General features: G+C 43.7%; 1 protein-coding gene across 3 annotated transcripts in view; it reads right to left on the bottom strand.

Moving 5' to 3' along the window:
• Positions 1–418: 418 nt before the first annotated feature.
• Csnk2a2 (casein kinase 2 alpha 2) overlaps positions 419–19,062 on the bottom strand; it is a 40,344-nt gene continuing 21,700 nt past the window's right edge. For 2 of the 3 annotated variants that reach the window (XM_041649841.1, XM_041649839.1), the window contains 8 exons: positions 16,227–16,286; positions 11,085–11,168; positions 10,090–10,200; positions 9,472–9,573; positions 8,889–8,989; positions 8,263–8,411; positions 6,041–6,134; positions 419–857 (listed from right to left, as the gene is read on the bottom strand). In XM_041649841.1, coding sequence (XP_041505775.1) covers positions 6,058–6,134; positions 8,263–8,411; positions 8,889–8,989; positions 9,472–9,573; positions 10,090–10,200; positions 11,085–11,168; positions 16,227–16,286 — 684 coding nt within the window. In that variant the 3' untranslated portion in view covers positions 419–857; positions 6,041–6,057. Of the gene's footprint in view, positions 858–4,222; positions 6,135–8,262; positions 8,412–8,888; positions 8,990–9,471; positions 9,574–10,089; positions 10,201–11,084; positions 11,169–16,226; positions 16,287–19,062 lie in introns of those variants that run through there. The other variant, XM_041649840.1, reaches the window with a different exon arrangement.

Genomic DNA, 19,062 nt, shown 5'->3' with positions numbered 1-19,062 from the left:
CGAGAGGCAGAGGCAGGAGGATCTCTGTGAGGTTGAGGACAGCCAGCCTGGTCTACAAGAGCTAGTTCCAGGACAGCCAGGGCTGTTACACAGAGGAACCCTGCCTCAGAAAAAAAAAAAAATGTTGAGGCATGAGCTCTAAAGAAACAGCAAACGGTGACTTACAGCCTCTTCATGAAGTCACCATGGAGGCCATGCTGAGCCACTCCTGTGGCAGAGGTGAGAGTGAACAACGGGGAATGCATCAAGGCAAGGCCCAGCTCTTCCTGCCTATGTGGCGACCCAGGCTGCTCACACCACTCTGCCTGACACACGCCCTGCCCGCCCTGCTTCCCTCTAGTTAGAGCCTGGTCATTGTCCTCTCTGGTCTTGGCCAATGGCCCCTTCCATACTAAAAACTCTACATCCACTTCTTTTAAAACATTTTATTCAATAATATATACTTTTAAAATAATAATATGTAACTGCCCATCATGCCATACACTGCCCCCATCCCGTCTGTGGAGTCTGTGGTCAGCTAGTCCTTGGGATCTGCTGGAGCAACAGGCAGCCATGGGACGGACCAAGGGCACGGGGAGCAACAGTAACCAACAACCATTTTTGCATACCCTTCACATTTCCCATGCTTTCTGGGTCGGGAGGAAGTCAACAGGAAGCCAAAGGCATGTGAACCTTTTACATTCGGAAGTGAGGTCTGATTTACGGTGGTGGGCTGCCCTTCAGGTGGTCTAGTTCGTGCTCGCCAAGCCTGCCACCATTGTGTGTCTGCTCTCGGGACGTGATCTCGCTACACGCGTTAAGACGTTTGATTTTGCTCTTGTTCTGCTTATGGAAAAGTATGAGGAACCGCAACAGACCTGGGGAGAGATGGGAGGAGGGGAAAGAGGGCATTAATCAATCAGAGCCAGAGTGAGAGGCAGGCCACCTGGGACAGGATACAAGCCTGTCTTCTCCACTCGATGAGACACCGGCTGCACAAGCACAGGCCTTGGAGTGTCCTTTTCCTGCTCTTTGACACTCTAGAGGCAGTCTTTGACCTGCCAGGAGAGGAACTCTGGCCACATTATGTCACGGTCATGTCTCTTGCCCTATTCTTCAAGTTCAGGTGCTGATGCAAATGCCTAGTGACTGTCCTATAAGTCAGACAGGAGGTCCAGCTCCAGGGTCTCAGACCTGACACACTTTCTGAGGGTACCGAGCCTAGGAAGCTGAAGTCTTGGTATTTATTCCGGGAAAGGGCTGAATCCACTCATTGGACAGCGGGCGGGCTCAAATGATTGCCAACCTGCCTCTGCAAGCAGCTAGCTGTCTGGGATGGCCTTTCATAGCCATCATGGTAAAGTCGGTGACTAGATTCTAAAGACCACAATGAAGCATCCAGTAAGCTCTCAGTCACTCTGTGGAAACTTCCCTCGGGGGAAAGTTTCTTTGTCCTGCTCTATAGGTGAGAAAAGCTGCCCAAGCATGTTAAGAAATTACATTCCACCCAAGCTCTTCGGCTTTTGTCCCAGGTTCCAATCCAGAGCGACCAGCCAGGGATAAAAGCATAATCATGCAAGACCCCTATCACCAGCCAAAAGATGGTACAGGCCCACAAGGAGTGGTAGGGAGAGATTTTCACAAATACCCAAGCCTGGGTCCCAAGGTTAAAGTCAGGTAACAAAGCCAGTCATTCCTGAGAAGTAGGGGCCTTGAGTGATGCCACTGAGAAACTAGAGAACAAATCTACAACACTCCAGTCCCACTCCTAAAGTGATCACAGCAAACTGATGGCCTCAGCCACCATGTATGTCTTCGAAGCTCCAAGTGTATGCTGGTGCTTCCTCCTCCCCCAAGACAGGGAAGGCAAGCTAAGGTCCCAGCTTTGTCTCCTAGCTGGGAAGATCAGGCATTCATTGTTGACATGGCAGTCCATGTCAGTCATCTAGGGCTACACAGTGGAACTGGGGCTGCAGTGTTCATGTGGAAGAGTCACCAACAACACAGGCAGTGCTGTCTTCCTGCAAACAGAAGGCTCCTTGGTTCTTCAAGATCATCCAAGCTTGCCTCTGGATAGCAAGATTTCTGCCCCAAACTTTTAGTCACCATTTACAGCAAGAAGAGCCAGCAAGTGAAAAACTTAAATTTATTGATTCAAAGTTTGTTTTTTTGTTGTTTTTCTTTTTAAAATCCCCCATACATGCAGTTCAGGGTTAAGTGTCACAGTTGTAGCACATTGTTGAGTATTGACACAAAAGTATGCATCAGTTGCATAATCCAATCTTGCCAGCTTCTATGACAAAGATCGCCACCCCCCAGCGCAAAAGCAAGCGCTCCTAGCCACCTCCCTTCTCATCATCCATACACTGGAATTTGTGTTTTAAAGGCAGGACACACCAATTTTAATTTTTTAAACTCCCCGGCAAACTCACAAGATCTGCTTGCTTTTGCTTTCAGAAGGGATGGCATTCTGCAAGCACCTCTCCCCGCAGCTCTTATCCACTCATATGCAAGAGGGAGACTGCCCTTCCTTCTGAGTGTCTGGGAATCTGAACTGACATTAAAGGAAACACTCCTACACTGACCCCAATACACATATAAATTCTTCCCATTGTTCCTGTCCCGAAGCTGTGCTGACATAGCAGCCATAATCCTGGAGAACCTAGGTTGTTTCCCTGAGTAGGTACAGCCAAAGGCCCCTGGCAACCACCTCTCAAGGGCCATTGGACCCAAGCCAGGGGCAGTATCCTCTCCTGGCACATTTGTCACAGGAGCTTAGTGACCCCTAGTTTCATTCTCAGGAAGTATGAGCTGTTCAAAGCCTACCTACCTTTATATTTTTCTTACTGGATCCTTTTCTTTCACCTGCACCCCACCACCCAGCCACCTCCCTAAGCCTCCGGGACCCCCAGCTCCTTTCTCTCAGCAGTCAGCCTGAGATTGCTTTTTCTGCAAGAGGACCCATGTGCCCTAAGCCAGGTGGGCATGGACATGTTAAGAGAAGGTTCACGAGAAGGCCTGGCAGGGCACTCTGCTCCATACCAGACCTTAGTAACACATGCTCTTTTTATACAGGCAATAGCTTCTATCCAGCCCCCCACAACAGGGACAGGAGCCGGGTTCAACTGAGTGGCGGCCGAAAAGAACGAACCGCTACCAACACACTTCTTAGTAGCATTCTCAGCATGGCTTTTTCAGCCCCGGCAACCTTGAGGTCACGCTCCTTGTGGATACCAAGGAGACAGTGAGCTGGAGTCAGCCCTGGGGCTGGAGCCTCTTCTCAGCGCACCAGGTGCAGGTCTTGAACACAGGCAGTACCTGAGATGACAGTGCAACACTACCCTGTTCCCCACGGTTTGTTGTGGTTTTGCTTTTCATTAGGAAATAATTAAGTCCTTGTCATAGGCACTTTTAACTTGTTATAAGGTAATGAAACGAAAGAAAATTACTGAGATGAGTTTAAGATGTATGTATTCATGTGAAGGATACTGAGTGTGTAAATTGACCAGTTTAGTCTGAATGTAACTCTCTCTCTCATGCGCGTGTGCGCGCACACGCACAGACACACACACACGCTTTAAAACTCTCCAAACTCTTGGGGCTGGACCCAGGTACACCTGGATCAAGATAGGTTTGGAGACAGGTGAGAGGGCTACTAGATTCCCTGCAACTTGGGAAACTAGGCAGAGTGCAGATCCAGAGGGAGCAAGCATTAAGCCCAAGGATGTTCCACAGTAAAGGGGAAGAGAGGTAAAATACAGGCACTGCTGCATACAAAGGACAAGCCCCACTGAGCTATCACTCAAGGATCTCTCTCCTAGAGCACGCCAAAGAGGAGGGTCAGGGGAACATGGCCAACTCTTCTCACAGAAGTTTTCACTAACCCTGGAGGACCCAGGACAAAGAGGTGGGGTTACTGCTCAATTGAGACCCCCCAACAGACTCTTGAACAATTTAAAGAGAGAAGCATGGGTAATCAAGGCGATGAAGTTAGAAAACAGGAAAAACATACGGTAACACATTCCCTGGACAACCAAAGGGCACACGAGAAATCCCATAGTATCCCCATGAGGTTTGCTGCCTGACATGTTAACCCAGGTTCAGTGGCATCCATGTCATGTTTCCGAGTCAGGAAGAACAAATGTATAGCACATCGGTACACAGAAGCTGATGCAAGGAGGCAGATCTGCATGAAAGTCTTAACTGCACGGCAATGCTTTGGCTTCATAAAGGGATCTTAAAGAAGATTTTAAAACTTTATTTATTGTGTGTGTTTACATGCCACAGTGCAAGTGTAGGAAGAAGACAGCTTGTGGGAGCAGGCTCTCCCCTTCACCGTGTAGATTTCAGGGACTGAACTCTGGGCATCAGTCTTTGCAGCAAATGCCTTTACCTGCCATGTCACTGGCCCAGAATCTTACTTTTTAACCTATAAACTCAACTCCATACTATCAAGAGAAGTGTTAATTTGCCTTTTAAGTTCTCACAGACCAAACGACAAAATAGAATCTGCATTTAGAGATGGACCTGCTACCAATACCAATACAAGTTTATTGGAATTTGGAATGTAAACAGATGTTTCAAACAAACAATCTAACCTTATAAAAATGTATGGCATTATTAAATAGTTAATGAAGAAACCCTAAGTGTGATGTGGTTTATACCCCAAACATGTTAGGTCTCCAGAGCTGAGGGCATGGCTCCGCAGCCAAGGAGAGGGGACTAGGTGACAAACCATGTCAGTGACCAGTCCCCCAAATGAAATCAGCCCTATAAAAAACAAAAACAAAACAAAAAACAAACAAAATCTACCTCTTTCTGCTAACACAAGGTTAGCACAGTGGATCTATAAAGCTTTGACACTCGCTCCAGTGTGCCCCACTTCCACCCCCCAGCCCTGGTCATCCCGCTCCAGCCAGTTGCAGGAGTCACGGGACAACCTTGCCCACAAGCAAGCGCCTGCATGCCAGACTTCTTTGCCATTACATTCATGTATGACCTATCAGAGCTGTAAATGCCATCACCCCGATTGCAGCCAGACCTGTTTGTCACAGGATTAAAAAGAGGGAAGGTGGCGGGCTATGCCTTTTGTACATGTGACGTGTTTCCTGAATGAATCCTAATAGAAAATTTCCCTCCCTCCTTTACCTGCCTGAAGACTAACTTTGCAGCTGCAGCTACGATTGTGAACAAAAGTAGTCTTTGTTTTAGAGTGGTACATTAAAGGAGGTGCCCACACAAAGCTGTGCTGAGAAATGGTGAGGTTTTCCTTACAAGGCAGGGGGAAAACTCAAAAAAGAAACAAGATTCAACAGTTAGGCAAATCAATAAAGGTGAGCCCCAAGTTATGCACACAGCATGGAACTTCTAATGCACCTGGGACCTGTTCATGGCATGTCAAGATTTATAGTGCCTTCTTCTGACACTATAGAGGACGTGGTGAGAGTGACCGCAGTTTGCCTCCAAATGGATAGACTTAGAAGAAAACTGCAGGAATGAGGTACATTTCCTGGAGAGCTCATGTCATAAAAAAATACATAACACATGAATTTGTAAAAGAGCTTAAAAAAAATACTGTCACTGTTTTAATCTTTTTTTTCTTTTTCTTTTCTTTCTTTTTTTTTTCTTTTGTAAATGAGGCTGGTGTGTCAGAACAGACTGCTGACTTTTGCTAAAACTTGAGCCTGAATTCTCACAAAAGAAAACCAGACCACAATGGAATAGATAGGAAGTCAGATATTCAGAGCTTGTTGACCCAACGGGTTAATTCAACAGTGGTATCCTGTTAAACGCAGGTACGTGCACAACAACTCCGAGCGTCTCATCTCCCATGCATTCCAAAGGGAGAGTCCCTCAGATCCTGCACTATGCGCTGCCACACTGCACAACGCAGCTCCCTGCAGACTAGTACTGGGGAGTTTCTTGCTTTTGACAGGCTTTAGGTCTTTACTCTTCTTTGCCTTTAGAAGGAATGATTAGAATTTCTTTTTATCACACTGTAGTTTCCTTCAAGTTTTTGTTTGGTTGTTGGTTTTATTGGCAAGCATCAGTGCCGCATTACCGTCGATTCTCCAGGCTTCATCGTGCTGCGGTGAGGCCACTGGAAAGCACGGCGTTCTCTGGGCAAGGCTGGGACTGCTCCTTCACCACAGGGTCTGCAAGAGAGGAGCACAGGTCCACATGTCAGCACCCGCCTTTCCTCTTCTATATGCACCAACCCAGACATTTATGAGGGACTCAGGTCACACAAGAACCAGGCACAGGATCAGGAATGGACTCCTTTTCTTTTTGTCCTCAAGGCAAGGAATAGCACCCAGTCTCATGCAGGCTAGGCAATTAATCTTCTACTAAGTCATGGTCTCAACTACTTCTAAAAATTTTATTTGTTGCTCAAACTAACACTGAACTCAGCCTTAGGCTGCAGCTCAGTCAGGGTAGTGGTCATGCCCAGCGGGGAATTATGTGGAGGTAATTCTACTTCCTTAGAATACAGACCTGGCTGCTGGGCGGTGGTGGTGCATACTTCTAATCCCAGCATTCGGGAGGCAGAGGCAGGCAGATCTCTGTGAGTTCGAAACCAGCCTGATCTACAAGAGCTAGTTCCAGGACAGGCTCCAAAACCACAGAGGAACCCTCTCTCGAAAAACCAAAAAAAAAAAAAAAAAAAAAAAAACAGACCTGGCTGCTGAAAGGTACAGCGACCCCAACTTAGCCACCAATTTCTTGTCATTTCTTCTTTACGTACCAACATAATACCTAGCCTTTAAATTCTTTAAAGCATGTACAATGAGCACGTTATAAAAAGGGTGAGTAAAAGAGCCAGTGGCAGTCTATCAATTTTAAGCAGAGAGAAATACTCAATTTATTTAGAAAAGCAATCAAACAATTATCTGAAATATCAGGTTGTTTTTGTTATTATTTCAGAGACAGGGTCTAACTATATATCCTAGATTGCCTCAAATTTGCAATCTGTATACATTTGCCTCATGAGTTTATACCAGTACTGCTTTTTATTGTGTTTGTTTGTTTGCTTGTTTTTTCAGACAGGATAGCCCAAGCTCTCACGGAACTCACTCTGTAGTCCAGGCTGGACACCAATCCTTAGGTGTGTATCATCACGCCTGGCTATTTGTTGTTGTTGTTTTAAGACAGAGTTTTATTATGTATCCCACTGACTGCCTCTGAGTGCTTGGCTTAAAGGCGTGTGCCACTACGCCAGGCAACACTAGTATCCTGAAAGTGGCCTAACTTGAAGAGTAAAAACAGCTTTGTGATTGAAATGAGAAAGCAGACGATGGAATGTCAGCAGTCCAGAGCTCAGAAGGCTGAAAGAGAAGACCCTTTCAACTTCTTGTTGCTTTAAATTTCTGTCCTAGGTTTAAGACCATAGTAAGTCCTTCATATTCATTACAATTACTAGGAATTAGCTAAACTCCAAAGGAAAAAGGGAAAGGAAAAGTGCACAAAGGGGTCAAAGAACAGCCCCTTCCATGACTGAGCCACCTCTGTCCCCACACGGAAAGATGTACTCAAACCACAAGCAAGTGCAAGAGGCACACAGACATGCTGTGGGAAATGTCAGAGCCTGGCGCTCACTTCAGGTTGCTCTTATTCACATACTGCTTCCTTTAGAAGCCATTAGTGTCATCCCACTACCTTTTTGTCTGTTTGCTTTTGTTTTGAGACAGGGTTTCACTGTGTAGCCTTGGATGTCTTGGAACTTGTTCTGTAAACCAGGCTGATCTCGAACTCAGAGATTCACCTGCCTCTGCCTAAGTGCTGGGATTAAAGGTGTGCACCACCACCACCCAGCTGATCTTCCTATTTTTTAACTTATTTCTTTAAAGGGAAAAAAAAATAATCTTTTGATTAAATTTTCACACTTGGAAAAAAAAATCTTGCCAGGCAGTGCTGTCACACGCCTTTAATCCCAGCACTCAGAAGGTAGAAACAGAAGGATCTCATTGAGTTCAAGGTCAGCATGGTCTACAGAGTGAGTTCCAGGACAGGTCCCAAAGTTACAGAGAGACACCCTGTCTCTAAAACAAATAAGAATCTTAGATACCTCAGTATACAAGTCCAGAATGATGGGAATGGGTAGACAGCATTGCCTCAGGGGTATTACTAACAATGAATTAAGCAAACACCTCCAGGAACTAATAAAATCACCTGTAAATTGGTCTCAGTGATCTAGGATAATGATTTGAAGCCAAATTCCTAGGTTGATCTAAATCCAAATATCTAGTTTTCTGACTGACACCAAAGATAAAGGGAAACACTCACAGAAGTATGGGTGCTCCATGGCCTCTTTGGCAGTCAGTCTCTGTTGATGGTCGTACCGCAGGAGCTTGTCGAGAAGATCTAGGGCCTCGGGGCTGACAAGGTGTCTGTTCTCACTATGGATAAAGTTTTCCCAACGCTTCCGTGAATGCCTACAAAAAGTGCATCATTAGTAGTCTGAGACTAAATACAAGAAAAACCTCCTATAATAGACCTAACACAAACCAACCCTTAGAATGCTGCACTCTGTGAAGCAGCTGAAGCTCATTCTTCTCAGTACCTACTTCAGAACAGGCTGGTGTACGTACAGCCTGGTGCCCCCGTATAACCACGGCATGCTGACATGAAACTGCTCAGTCTATTTAAAACATCTGCACCTGAGTAAGCATTATTCTTCTGCCTCTTTTTTTTTTCATCAACTGTGAGTAAGGCCTGGTGGTGACAAAGCGAGGCAATGGTTGGTAGATATCTGTGAGTTCAAAACTAGCTCTGGTCTACACAGAAGTGAGACTCAACCTCAATAAATAAATTGGATATATGAGAAATTGGATTTCGTGTAATATTCCCACTTCAGAAATAGAGCAATGCTTGCTCCCTCCCTTACCCTCTCTCTTCCCTTTTTTACTTACTGTCCCAAGATATCATTGAAGTGTGGATCTAGGTCTATGTGGTACTTCTTCAGATACCCATACAGTTCATCTGTCCCCAGAACCTTGGCAATTCGAACAAGCTGAAACACAGAACACACTGAACCAAACCACCAAGCACAAAGCTTCCCATGAGCTTGCCAGGACACTGTGCTGGGTCTGGGAATCAGGAAATTCCACACCGCCCAAATCTCTAGGGACCTAACAGAGACCCCAGCCTAGAATAAACAAAGAGACTTAAGGACACAAAGCTCACATGAATGCAAGTTTCTAAACTGCTTTTAAAGGGTTAACATAATTTAGATGCTAATATCTTTGGGGACGCTGATCAATGACTAGAATCTGATTTTGTCAGACAAAGAGCTGCGTTACTTCTTAGAGCCATCTTCAACTTTCACCACAGACAGCATTGGCTGTCTCTGCATGGTTGGGGCCCTCATGCCTACATATAATTCATTAGCTTACAGAGCCCATGTGCACTGAGCAACACTCCACACCTCATTCCTGCCCCAGAGGCTATTTCCCTAGCATTTGTGACAAACCAGCAAGGGCTGAAGCTGCTCACCTGGTCATAGTTGTCCTGCCCATGGAAGAATGGCTCCTTTCGGAATATCATGCTTGCTAACATACAGCCCAAGCTCCACATGTCCAAGCTGTAATCATACATCTGAAGGCAGAATGTCATTAAGTCAACAATGTATCAACCCGAGTTTCTCATATTCACCTGACATCTAAAGATTAGCCCTTCCTTTTGAGGCACTACAGCCTTATCCATGCTAGACAAGTATCTACTACTAAGCTCCATCCTCAGCCTTTCTGCAGTTACTTTAGAACTAAAAGTCACTCCTTTCCCTTAAGATTAAGAAGAAAAAAGCCAGCAAGAGACTTAGCTAGTAAAAGGCTGTCAAGCCTCTAACCTAAGTTTGGTTATAAGAACCAATATGGTGGAGATCACAAACTCCTGCGAGTTGTCTTCTGACCTTCCCACGAGGGCTATAGCACAAGTATGCTCATACATACACATACACACATAAAAAAATAATAAATTCTTTGTTAATGTAGCTGAGAAAAACCTTTAGAGTATAATAATAATAATAATAGTAATAAACTGACTATACAGCAATCAGGAAAATCCTTAAGAGAATATAAAAATAGTTCAGAGCAGCTTCACTGACACATTCACCTGATAGTCCACAAGGAGCTCTGGTCCCTTGAAGTACCTCGAGGCCACGCGAACATTGTACTCCTGAGCAGGATGATAGAATTCCGCCAGACCCCAGTCAATCAGTCGGAGCTATGAGAAAGACCAAACAATGCGAGAGGTGCACTTCCAGATGCCCACCCATACCTGATGATGCCACACCACATCTCTGCTACAGGTATTCGGCCACACATAGCGTACCCATGAAGTCTACTTCAGAAATTGTAGATGAGGTCATTTCTGGAGCAGAGTACTTAGAATATTCTGTTTTTTTTTTTTTTTAAAGAATATTCTGAGCCGGGCGGTGGTGGCGCACGCCTTTACTCCCAGCACTCGGGAGGCAGAGGCAGGCGGATCTCTGTGAGTTCGAGGCCAGCCTGGTCTACAAGAGCTAGTTCCAGAACAGGCTCCAAAACCACAGAGAAACCCTGTCTCGAAAAACCAAAAAAAAAAAAAAAAAGAATATTCTGAGTTTTTCCCCTTTTATAGTTATCCTGGTTTTTTACTCTACAAATCAAAAGCACTCAGCCTTTTTTCTGTCTCCATGCTCCTTTCATGTGGAACACATTTCCCATCATTCACAGCTCTAAAGCCTCAGGCACTACTGAAGGACTCAAGTGCATGCCCCACTCTGGAATTGCTCTATTTGGTCATTAAGCTAACATGGGCTAAAACAACCAGAGTTGGAGAGACCCAAGTGTACTTTTTAGGGATAGTAGGGTTGGTCTAATGGTCACTAAAAAGCAAAGCAGAAACTACTACTATAGTTTGTTCCTGAGGTCCTCTGAACACAAAAAACAAAATAAAACCAGTGACCATAGCCAAGGTCACATGTACTTCGTGGAGACTAGAGAAGTCACAGCAACTCAGCCTACTGAAGAAATGTACGCTCTACAGACACCACAGTGCTACTGGACAAGGCTGAGGTTTCCCCAAGCCTTCAGCAAAGATATGGTGCTACCTGGCTGGACTGGTACCTTTTTTTGTTGGTGATCTATCATGACATTGTGAGGTTTCACATCCCTGTGCATGATTCCCTTGCTGTGGCAGTAATCCAGAGCCTAGAAGGTAAGAAAGCAGAAAAAAGTAAGCAAACCCTCTACCATCCCCAAGGCAAACACATTTTTATTATTTGTGACACTTTACCTTGAATTGTCTCAAAAAGGGCAGCTTACTGCCTTTAAGGAGAGAGAAAATAAGATGCTCTCCAGGGACACTACAGCTGGTAGTCAGTAGAAAGGGGGCTGTTGATGATCATGATAAAGGTTGCTTTAAAAAAGAGAGAATGAGAGGCCAGAGTGTGGGACCTCAGAATCTACGTGGGCATGAAAAATGAATGACATATGAATATATGTATTTTTTCCCCACGAGACAAGATTTCTCTGTAGCTTTGTTGCCTGTTCTGGAACTAGCTCTTGTAGTCCAGACTGGCCTCGAACTCAGAGATCCGCCTGACTCTGCCTCCCGAGTGCTGGGACTAAAGGTGTGCGCCACCACCGCCTGGACTGAAGATATCTTTTAACCAGGCAGACTTAAGTTATGTGAACTATGTGAGCTTACATTTACATTTTTCTTTTTTAAAAAATATTTATTTATTTATTTATTTATTATGTATACAATATTCTGTCTGTATGTATGCCTGCAGGCCAGATGAGGGCACCAGACCTCATTTCAGATGGTTGTGAGCCATCATGTGGTTGCTGGGAATTTAACTCAGGACCTTTGGAAGAGCAGGCAATGCTCTTAACCTCTGAGCCATCTCTCCAGCCCATTTACATTTTTCTTAAACATAAAACCCGAGCCAGCATTTAAGATATTATTATTATTCTAAGAGAGAAAATCACTTCCTGTAATATAATCAGTATAAAAAGCTTTTAAGTGTTGAAAGCCAATGATCCTTAGTAAATTGAGAGCTGTGTAACCAATGCCACCATGTTGTTGTAGAGCTTTTCAGCACCCCCATAGTTCCCTGGAGCTCGTTTTTAGTTAATGCCTACGCCAAGCTACTCCTGGGCACCGTGGATCTGCTATCTAGGGAGTTCTTACCGCTGGATATTACTACTAATAGTACAGTACTTTGTCTAATTTTTTCACTGAACTTATCTATTTTTGACACTGAATCATTTATGAACGTACTAGGGTTGTTTCTACTTTTGGCTGCGGAGAGCAAATGCTTCAATGAATAATCATATTTAAGTTATTCTGGAGGGTAGGTATCCATTTATCTGGGGTAGATTTTTTAGGGCCAGAAAAGCCTTGTTGCATGGTTTAAGAAACTACCTGTTTTCTCAAGTCCAGCACAAGATGGTTCCAGTTTTTCCACATTCTCACCAACAGTTGTCACTGTTTTTTTTTTTGTTGTTGTTTTTGCTGGCCTCTCCCTCCCAAGTGTGGGATTAAAGGCATGTGACACCACCGCCTGTTCCTTTTTAAATCACAGCTATACAGGTAGCTCAATGTATTTCTCATTTGTATTTTCTTATTAGTGATAAAACATCTGTCACGTGTTTACTGATCATTCTCTCTCTATATATATTCAAATGTAAACTATAAATAATATATATTATATCAAAATATATTTATATTGTCTTTAAAGAAACATTGATTTAAAATTTTAAGCTTGGATTAACAAGCCTTTTTCCTTTTTATTGCTACACAGTTCAGTCAGGCTGCCCTCCACTCTCCGTACCCAGGTTGGCCTTCAGAGTCAATATTCTCCTGCCTCAGACTCCTGAGTGCTGGGATTACCCCATCCAGCTTTTTTTTTTTTTTACCCCTAATATATCTCCCACCTATCCACTCACAGCTCTTAAATCTTCTTTAACACACACACACACACCATAGGTCATCTTTGTGAACACCAAAGTTAGTTAGATCCTTTGGCTTAAGAAGCACAGGGAAGTTTCAGGAGGCCAGAAAATTCTTCATGTAGGGGCCTCCTGTATTAAAGACTATTCAGCACAATACATGGCATCTACTTACGGACTAGGTGTCAGTGTGTCACTCAGGCTGTGACAACAAAAGTAATTCTAGATACCAAGTACCTCCTGCAGTGGTAGACTAAGAAGGACACCATACCAGGTATCTTCATGCTGGAGGGTTTTTAAACAGAGAACAAGCAAGCAGCATGCCAAAAAACATGCTTCCTGTTCTATAGCAATAGTAACAGACAAGCTTTGACACTTTTAATTTGAATTTGGAGAGTGGACAATATAAAACCTGGGGATAGAGGTGAGATATAATCTCCAAAGAAAGGAATACTAGACAGAAGGAGCCTAAGAGCACTTTCTGGATGTCCATAATTTTTCTGCCAGCCTTGTCCATTGTTTTTTGTGTAGTAGAGTAGCCACCAGCTATACAAGACCACTAAGCACTTGGCAAGTGATCAGTATCACATGAGCAGAGAACAGAGCTCTTAGGTTTTGCTTAAACAGCTACCATAGATCTAAGGACACTTGGCTGAAGGTTTATAAATACCAAGTCTACTATCACAGAAACTCAAGATTTACTTTACAACAGCTGTAGCAAGATTCTGTTTTTTTTTTTTTTTTTTGGTTTTTCGAGACAGGGTTTCTCTGTGGTTTTGGAGCCTGTCCTGGAACTAGCTCTTGTAGACCAGGCTGGCCTCGAACTCACAGAGATCCGCCTGCCTCTGCCTCCTGAGTGCTGGGATTAAAGGCGTGCGCCACCACCGCCCGGCCTGTAGCAAGATTCTAACGTGCTGTTGTGCCTTCTTTAAACTGACATTTTGCTTAATCAGCATTTCATTTCATAGTTCTCACTCAAGCCCCATCTTGGCAGTTTTCTTATAAAACTAGGCTCCATGTGGGCAAATGCCCCTGGATCTGAACCAGATCACAGGAAACCTGGAGGTGGGGTCAGTCACCGAGCAGTCACACACAGCCTCCAGCTCAGTTTCCGCCATTTTACCCAGCCTTTGTCAAAGATAGAATACCTGGGATGGGAAAGACACTTGGAAGCAAAGGCTGAGGGGAAAAGCAGCAGTGATTAGTTCTTGGCAGTATTCACTGGCCAAACACCCTGTGGGGATCCTAAAACGCCTTTAAATTCCTGCTGATCATTCATCAGTAGGAACAGATAGAATACTGTTACCACTAGACAGTAGCAGGGCCCCAGCACTAAGGACAGCTGTGCTAGTTTCTTTGTCCAGCTGGCACTCGCTAAAAATCCACAAGACCTACATGAACACTTGTGAGAAATGAGCAGTGGCTTCAAGGGTACATGTGTGGGGTTTTCTAGGAGGACTGAAAACCTCTTCCTACTGGAGAAGACACAGGAAAGGTGGACCAGGTCAAGCTCTAGTCTACCCTTCCCAACAAAAAGGGAGCTCAATAGACATGGAGTGAATCCCAAGCCCACCACTTGTGGCTCCAGGAACAGGCAGATCATTCAAGCACAATTCTATGGAAAAGCATTCATTTCATGGAGTCAGGTCTTTAAACTTCCACTCCCTAAGTCCAGCCTTGCTCTAACCTGGTTCAAGCAATGTTCCAAAGTTCCCACATAAACCCCATCTTGGGAATTTTCTTAATTGACATCTAATTTCCCCCCCCACCCCCCAGTTTTTGTAATACTCTATAATTTATTATTTTGGAGAGAGTTCTCACTTTGTAGCTCTGGCTGGCCTGGAATGTACTATGTAGACTAGGCTTGTATTGAACTTAAGAGACCCACTGCCTCTATCTCCCCAGTGCCAGGAGTTAGTCATACGCTACCATGCCTGGCCAATTCTGTATTTATAAAGCACTTCTGTGTGCTCATAGTTCTTATGAAGTTATTAGTGATTCATTACCTTAAAAGGTACATGCAGCATTTCAGAATGCTTTACTCTAGTGTTCACCTAGACAAATGAAAATATTCTTTTGCCAATTGATAATGCTTCTATATTTTTTATTTATTTATTATGTATACAATATTCTGTGTGTATGCCTGAAGGCCAGAAGAGGGCGCCAGACCTCCTTACAGATGGTTGTGAGCCACCATGTGGTTGCTGGGAATTGAACTCAGGACCTTTGGAAGAGCAGGCAATGCTCTTAACCACTGAGCCATCTCTCCAGCCCCCCTATTTTTTTTTTTTTTATAGTACTTGTATTTTTAAGTCATTTAGAAGGTCCACCCATCACTTCTCCCTAGATTGAGCACTAGCACTTGGGGTGAGGGGTAGATCTTCTCATATAAGAAAGGATGTTAAAAGACAGTTTGATAAACAAACAAACAAAAACAACAACAACAAAAAAAGACTACCAATTCTGTACCCATCCCTCTTTATGACTTTCCCACCAAGAAATAACAACCATTTTACACCCTTTGAAATCAAGGGCTGGCCACAGGGTTGACTTTGGTTAACAGGTGCTGGCAAACCAGCACGGGCCAGGTTGAAGTGTTTACACCTTGAGGTCTTCATTCTTACTGCTATTTCAAAGACGGGATCAACTATTCCAGCAACGCCAGCCTGTATCACAAGATACATGAATGGGACCAACCCAGACCACTTTGTCTCAGCCAGGCAGACTTGAATCTAAAAAAGACTTACCAGGCAAACTCTGAGATTACAAGCAATAAGAATCCATCTTTAAAGTCTTTATGTCTGAGTGACTTTCTACACAGAAGACTAGGATTAATTAACTGGCAAAGGAAACCTTCAACAGCCAACAAGAGGCGCAGGGGGTTGTGAGCTTTGTATAATGGCCCTGTCCTGCTTTTGACCAGTCTTCTAAGTTTTACTGAAAACCTGTGAGGAGGGCTGGAGAGGTGACTCCGTGGTTAAAAGCACTGGCTGTTCTTTTAGCTGGCCCGGGTTCAATTCCCAGCTCTCACATGACAGTTCACAACTGTCTGTAACTCCATTTCTGTCAGATCTCCAAGGATCTGACACCTTCACACCAATGCACATAAAATAAAGTTAAATTAAAAAAAAAAGAAGAAGAAGAAGAAAACCTAAGAGGTCTCACAACAGAATTCTCATCAGAAGTTTAGGCCTCACTAGATTCTCTGGGTAGCAGAAAATATTCTGCTTGAATTTTGTCTTTTCAAAAACTTCTTAAAGGAATATGCCTGTTGTTTTTTTTTTTTAAGTACTGTTTACAAATGTTACTTACTTTAAGTAGTTCATACATATAAAACCGGATATCAAAGTCAGTCAGGATCTGGTAGAGTTGCTGAAACAGATTTCAGAAAACAGAAAGTTAATTTAGTCTGATTGTATTTGTTATTCTAAGTGCTGGCCTTCCTCCGCAAATTTAGTTACAATGGCCACCCACAACTTCACTGCCTGACCTGGAATGGCAAAGATGAGGGAGCTCAACATTCCACCTTCAGCAGAGAAGGGGAAAAGGAAGAGTTCTGGGAGAGGGAAACACTATAGCCAATTTGATCTTTGCTACTTCACCTTCTAGAATTCTAATAATAACAGCCACGCTATTGTTAAGTCAAAGTTGTCTAGCTGTCCACATCAAGCTGAGCCCACCCAACTCAGAGCACACATGGAACCTTCCCCAGCTGCTGCCCACAAGTGTTAGGGGAATGAAATGACTTGTAAAAGAAACAGAGGGAAAGTAGTAGACATTTGAAAAATGCCATGAGTCTTCTCAAAAATCTATGCCCTCTGATCCCCACCAAAGAATTCCAGGCTAAAAAAGATTTCACAGGCAGTAACTGATATATTTTTTTTTTAAAAGGAATAATGTAATAAGGTGTTAAAGATAAAAAGGTAGCAGTGTCAAACATGACCACAAGACAAGCTAACACACGCAAGGAAACTTTCATTACTGATAATCCAGAGATCCGCCTCATGGAGTTTGAAATAAATTTGAATTTCTTGGAGCAGAGTACCAGGATCATTAAAGTACCACATGTGCAGTCAGACACTATGCATTGCCTTTGGTAACCAATCAGTTCCAAGCAAATTTCTTTCCCTGTCAATGTAGGCAGTGTTTCCTATAAATAAAGTTAATTGAAACAACTTTAAATTTTTCCTCTATTAAAGAAAAGAATCACATATCCCAGGGATCCTCCAAGGGGCACAGAATGGTAACACTGTGATTTTATAAACAGGAAAATTAAACTTATCTGCAAATATGACAAAGAAACTGATTAAAAGCACAGTTGTAGAGAAGAGGCCACATCTCTCCTTCCCCATTAGGGAAGAGTAACTTGCCTTTCCAGCTTAGTAAGAATATGTGGCTCTCTCAGCCCCAGATAACTGCTGGCTTGGGCCCATAAGATGCTGTGCTGGTAGGGGCTTACCCGTGGGCTGAGCTGTACTCAAGCGTACTTACTCACTAATTTGTTTCAGCCTCCTAAGGACCAAACCCCAGGTCTCTGTCTTCCCAACCCTGTGCTTCAAGGCAGGTTCCTTAGCTAGTACTTGGTCACAACTGGCAACCAGAATATAAAGGTCTAAGATACCAACTTGGGTGTGAGAGATCAATTGCAGAGGCTGTGTTAAACTGAACCATGAGGTCAAGAAATAGCCCAGAAAAGAGAAAAGATCAAGTTCTCAACCCCCCAGAGTGCTAATATTTTATATTTCTAAAAAACCAAAATGGGATATCTTATTTGAACCTTTATCTCTAAAGGGCTTTTTCCTTTTGGATCACGTACTATCTATATAAATCATCATGTAAAGGACCTAACGTATAAAAACAAATGTCCTTAGGCTGTCAGCAAAGTATTTCTGACTATTCCAACCAGTGCTACTTTTACTAAATATGAAAGAAATTTACCCACACAACAGTGCTTGGACCTATTCCATTACAAAGCTCTGAATGGCTGGCCGTCAGTCAGTCTGACCTTTCTTCAAGGTTCTTGGTGGGATTAAGATTAAACTACATCTGGACCAAGTAACCACCTGTGCTTATGATTAAGTCCTTTCCAAGGGCCAACCTGGTTTCCTCTAATTGTTGCTCCAATCTCCATCGCAGATTTCAGGAATCACCTTCTCTGAGACACCAACAGGTATCTGCTCCTCCATTGCCCCCTTTCAGAGATCCTCTCCAAACCACCGCCTCAGCTTTCTACACAGAAATGGGTCGCATCCTTCTTTAAACCCTAGGTCATGCTTTCCCTCTAGGGCAGTGATTCTCAACCATCCTAATGCTAAAATCCTTTCATATACATTTTTTTCATGTTGCGGTGACTCCCAATCATAAAATTATTTCTTAACTACTTCATAATTTAATTTTGCTACTGTTACCATGATTGGTAATATAAATACCTGATATGGGACCCCACAGAGATTGAGAACCACTGCTCTAGGGTGTTTGTTCACAGCATAGTGAGACTCTCAGGGTCCCTAGAATTAGCACCAGGTACTGGTAGGGAGCTGAGTTCTGAAGGTAAATCCTCACTGTAGTAACCGCGAGCCTGCTACCTGCCTAGAGTCCTATGCCAGTGTTGCCCGAATAACTAGCTATGTATATATAAGGAAAGCAGCTGCTGCCAGCTGATGGTCACTACTGTGGTGATTCAGGATCTCTGAAGTCTCTCCACCTTCCCAAGTGTCATGAATGCACTGCAAAGCTGTATCCTACACCCACTGTCTCCACCAAACTCTCAAGCCAAGCCCTCACAGCAGGACAGCATGTCTAGCTCCTCCACTCGCTCTTATAATGCTTACCAGTTAGTGACTAAAACAGACCTAGCTTTCAAGAACTAGCAGAATTCATGTGAAATTACAAAGGGAAACTTCCTAAGAAGCACACTTTCCCTCCAGGTATGTAGAGAGTATTATTAACCAAGCAACTGCAGACTGTTGGCAGGAAAATGCTTTGCTCACATTTGCATAAGAGACTTACCAAAAACAAACCAAGTTGTTTCCCCAGAAGATTATGGGCTCACAAGTAAAGGCACTTGCTACCACACCCAACAACCCGAGTTACATCCCTAGGACCCACATGGTACAAAAAAGAACTGATTTCCACAAGTCTGATTTAT

The sequence above is a fragment of the Microtus oregoni genome, unplaced genomic scaffold (assembly GCF_018167655.1).
Source record: "Microtus oregoni isolate MIOR12 unplaced genomic scaffold, Mior012 000004F_ref0000308, whole genome shotgun sequence".
Classification (NCBI taxonomy): Eukaryota; Metazoa; Chordata; class Mammalia; order Rodentia; family Cricetidae; genus Microtus; species Microtus oregoni.
The sequence above is the reverse complement of the archived record's forward strand: the minus strand, read 5'-3'. Positions and strand labels throughout refer to the sequence as shown.